General features: G+C 36.6%; 1 protein-coding gene across 1 annotated transcript; it reads right to left on the bottom strand.

Annotated features, from left to right (window-relative positions):
* Positions 1-745: 745 nt before the first annotated feature.
* Positions 746-1,315, bottom strand: LOC149182032 (uncharacterized). Its single transcript, XM_089414431.1, has one exon. It carries the CDS (start codon positions 1,313-1,315, stop codon positions 746-748), a length of 570 nt encoding a protein of 189 aa, XP_089270557.1.
* Positions 1,316-4,734: the final 3,419 nt, after the last annotated feature.

The following is a 4,734-nucleotide window of genomic DNA, read 5'->3' as shown; positions in this document are numbered from 1 at the left end:
ACACATTCCATGAGATTAGCTTCATGAGGAACCGTGGGGAAGAGCTTTAAAGAACTTGGTCAGCTTGGGAAATTCTCCAGAATCCACCAGCATTTCTCCAATAATGATAGTCCTTTGCAAATCCGTTTTGCGCCCTCATTCTTTCATGTATTTCAAAAAAAAATTACCATCCAAAGGACTACCGGCCTGAATACCGAGATATTTGTTTTTGCTGTGCTCTGATCAGAACTCCTTCAAGTCTGTCGATCTCCCTTGGGGGAATTTCACTAAAGTCTTTCTGTCGACACGCTGCTTCCAGTTTGAGTAGGTCCAGACCTCCTAGATCTTCACTTTTTGGTCCCTCCTCCATGAGTGATAGTTTGTCCTGTTCCTCCTCATCTGACCTTTGATTGCTATTGTGGGCTAGAGAAGCATCAACCTCCATGGCGGAAGATTGTATGGCTGTTTCTGAAGCGTGATTTTTGTCTGTAGAGGTTGAAGCGGGAGTGCTGATTGGAGCGGACTTAGAGGGCGAAGCTGAGGGATGTGGGGGAGGCACAGGGGTGGAAGGGGAAGGATCTGAAGATGGGATGAGAGTATGATCCTCCATGAAGGTTGGAGAGGACAAGATTCCAAAGCTATTCCGAGTTTCAGGCTTCTTGGGATCTTCTGGAGCAACTGGAGGTTTCTTGGTTTGCTTTCTATGGCTAGGAACTCTCATGAATCCTTTAACGTCTTTACTTGTCTCTGATGCGGATGCTTTCGACTAAAGATTCAGAGGGCAATCCCTGAAAAGATGGCCATGCTCATGGCACCTTCTGCAGCGAAAAGGAATATGCTCGTAGTCTATAGTTTGTACCCATTCATAATCGTCATGAAATAAACTTACCGAATCCGTGAGTTCTTTGGCCAGATGCATGTGTACACAGATCCTGGCATAGGAGGTGTATCTTCGGTATTTGGTTTCCTCAACTACTTTGATGAAGACTCCTAGGCTGTTGCCAATGTCCTTTAAAGTCTCTTCGTTCCAATATTCCACGGGAAGAGAATACAAGCGTATCCATACCGGAGCCCAAGTGAAATCCTCTTTGTCTGGATCGAACCTCGCTTTCCATTCTCGAAGATATAGGCCTGCAGAGTTGAATAAATATGGACCTCCTTCGAAGATGCGAGTTTTGTCTTCCAGGCAGTTGAAGATAGCAGTGAAAAAACATTTCGGGCCTAGCTGCAGGGAGACTTGACCCTTAAGCTTCCATTTGGAGGATATCCATCCATACAAGGCCTTTTCAGTTGGCGAGAATCCGAGGAACTTGCCTATGAGTGCATGATCACTCATGTATTGGATTTCGGCGTTGATTCGATCACTGGGAAGATCTATTTTTATTCTCTCTGCAGACTTAGGAATGCATGTTTCAGAGAATGATTTTGGCCATGACGTCGAGTTGTTCTAGTCTGTTCCTTTGTCTTTGGCTACCGTCTCCCTGCAACAGCTTTTCCATTGTTGTTTTTATTAGGATCTGAATGAGGCCCATCAGTTGGGTCAGGGCCTTGACTGACTGGAACTTCTGCATTTACTGACTTGTCAGGAGAGGGATCTGATGAGGGAGGGGTGGCAGATCCCACCCCTCCGGACGGCAGGACCATTCTGAGGAGATCAGTGGTGTCGCAGGCCAGAGAAGCCGAGGACACAAAGGAGAGGGGCAGCATCGATCGCTGGTCTGATGAGGTCTCTCTTCACTGATGAAGATCGTACTCTGACTTTTTCGACGAAGAGGAATATTAGTTTGGTTTCATCTTTCTTTTATGGAGGCATTGGGATCTAAATTATATGCATTAATATAATTTTAGTTAACAAATTTCTATAAGTGCAATGCTACGATCTAGGAGTCAAAACAAATGTAGAGGATAGAGAAAGGAGAAAGGTGTGTCCTTCAACATTAAATTTCTCATAAGTCTCTTCAAAGATAGTCTTCATTGAAGGATAGAAGTAAAGAGAAATATGTTGGGTTTTAAACACACTAAAATATTTGACTCTTGGGAGAATATTTCTTATGCGGGTTGGGGATTAAGATATAAAACAAATTGCAGTACAAGAAAACTATATTTAAGGATGTGCAATTATTATTTACATTTTCATCACTTTGATTTATTTTTATCCTTTGATGTTTACTTTAATATTGATGTCATGTCTGTTAAGTGATAAAATGAATCTAAACATGAATTTGTTTCCTCTCAAATCAATCTTCATCTTCACGTACATTTCAAAAACTATATGGAATATATAATGTAACATAAATAGATAAATAAATATGAGCTGAAAATTCCTTCAACAATCTCTAGGGAATTAATATGTATCTCTTGAGGTGATTTTCACATATTGAACTCCTTTTTCTAATGATATCCTAACACCACATGCTCAACCTGACCTTCAAGTTAAATTGATCACCAATTCATTCTCTTATACTAAGCATCCATTGTCCACCCTAGCATCACTTCACCTCTAGTCTCTTCTTCAAACCTTAGTGGAAACTTTGAAACACTACCATGGATCACTCCCTAGGGGACCCATCAGCCTATGCCATTCTCAAAGAGACATTGGGAAACGAGCTCTGAAAGTAGCCATTGTAGTTTTTGGCTTCAACGACGAAAGTGACTATTCCTTTTACTTACAAGCAATTCCTACTTTGAGAATGTACTTATAATTAGCAACCTAGAATAACTAGGGTTTTTCTTATGGCTCTTCTATGTCTATATTTTCTCTTCTACTCTTGGAAGATGAAATTTTCAACTTTGTACTCCCAAATGGTGCACCTAACGTTGCTCCCGCAATGCTAACTAGATATCCACTTCACCTTATATCAATAATTTCCTCAAGATCCAATCAGGATTCCCAGTTACGAACAAATTTTGGGTTGTTTAAAAGCATTCAGTAAAATTCTAATGCAAACTTCAGATGGAATTAAAATGCTCACATAGAATTCCCATTTAACACACGCAAATTTCATTGATTCACCCACTTCTTAGCATGCTAGATGGCTACACAAATGTAAAACAACAAGGGAATTATACAACAAATCCATATGAAATATACCTATTTAACAATGTATTTCATATATTTGAAACTAATTTCGGAAGAAATCACATTTGCAAATTTAGGCCGACGTGTTTCGAACCAACCAATGTGGTTTATCATCAGGACAAGATGAAAGATTAGATCATAGCTATAAGTTAAATAGAGAGTCAATACATTCCAACGGCTATGTGGAAACAACTATTTTTTGACACTATAGGTAAAGGGACAAAATATTAAAATTATTTATTTATTTATTTCACTTATTTATTTATTTATTTTAATAAATTAATAAATAAAAATAATACATAAATAATTAGATACAACTAACATGACCATTCATTCCAAAAAATATAATAAGAAAAAAGGATATGACATAATTCTAGATAAAGGAAAGCGATATTCAAATAAAATAATTTTCATGCTAGATTATCCCTACATTCAAATCCATGAGGATTGATATTCTATTTTCTATACAAAGTTCAAAGAGTTACTAATATTTCTAATAGAATTTTTCCAACTGAATGGGAATGATTCAAATCCCATCCGTAGATATCTAGCATGGATATTAACACAAACCAAACTATTAAACCAAAAGGACTAAGGTAGACCTGTAAGGGATGATGTTGTTTCAATGTTTATACAAATGAATTATTATATTTTGTGTCTTAATAGTTTCCCATTACCATTGTTAAACAAGTTTTTTTTGTGAATTTCTATTTTGCCTCAAAATTCAATTCCAATATATGTTCTTTCAATGTTTACCCAACAACTCTTTTGCAAAGTACAATTATATTTTCTATGAACAAGTGAATTATATGAAGCATATATCACTAAAACTTTTGGGTGCAAATGAGTACACATAATTATGAAAGGAAAATGTAAATATTTTTCTCTAAAATATTTGAAATAGTAAAAATTTGTTGTACCCTAAGTGAGTTCAAGACAAAAAAGAAAACAAGGCATAGAACATATATTGGCTCTTTAATTGATGTTTATTTTTATTGGGTATGATGAAATCCTTTTTAATTCATATGTACTTTTGAACTATGCCATATAGTAGACTTCGAATACTACCCACAAATCTAGTAAAATCAACTCTTGGAAACTATTGATGCAAGTATCTAGATCAATTTGAAATTTTACTTATGGAATATTCAACGATTTCAAAATCTAATAATGAGAAGAAACCATCAAGGAAAATGGACATATTATCATACTGCCATAGCTTCCATCCAAGAATACACATTCTCTTTATGCTTCAAGCTCCTTTGAACAATCTGTTATTGAGAGAGATGTTAACTCTTGTGAAAATGCGTTTGATATCCTTATGATGGATGAAATAATAGGTTCCTCAAGTGATCAGGGTGAGATAAATGTAGTTTCAACTAAAATTGGTGATGAAAATGTTGAATACCTTTCCTCAGAAGGTGAGAAAATCCACTCATGGAAAAGGTAAAGAGGTTAGTCGACCATAAGGAGACAATTCTAAGAAGATTGGGTGTTAGGCTTTCCATTTATTGAAGCAATACCTCCTACAAATGAGAACAAGGTTTCCCAAGAAGTTAGATGTAATGCGTGTAGCTAGAAAACAAGCAAGGTAGTGAGATTTAGGATGAAGCTAGATACATTACAGAAGCATGCATGAAATGTGTTTGAAAATAAAATTGTAAATGATGAAGAGA

This window comes from Pinus tabuliformis, chromosome 3_2 (genome assembly GCF_031772625.1).
Source record: "Pinus tabuliformis cultivar Carrire ecotype Pingquan chromosome 3_2, CPIR1, whole genome shotgun sequence".
NCBI classification, from domain to species: domain Eukaryota; kingdom Viridiplantae; phylum Streptophyta; class Pinopsida; order Pinales; family Pinaceae; genus Pinus; species Pinus tabuliformis.
This window is presented reverse-complemented; position numbering and strand designations above follow the sequence as displayed.

Excerpts from the sequence above, each read along its gene's own strand:
- LOC149182032 (XM_089414431.1), bottom strand. The coding sequence starts at position 1,315 with ATGAGTGATCATGCACTCATAGGCAAGTTCCTCGGATTCTCGCCAACT.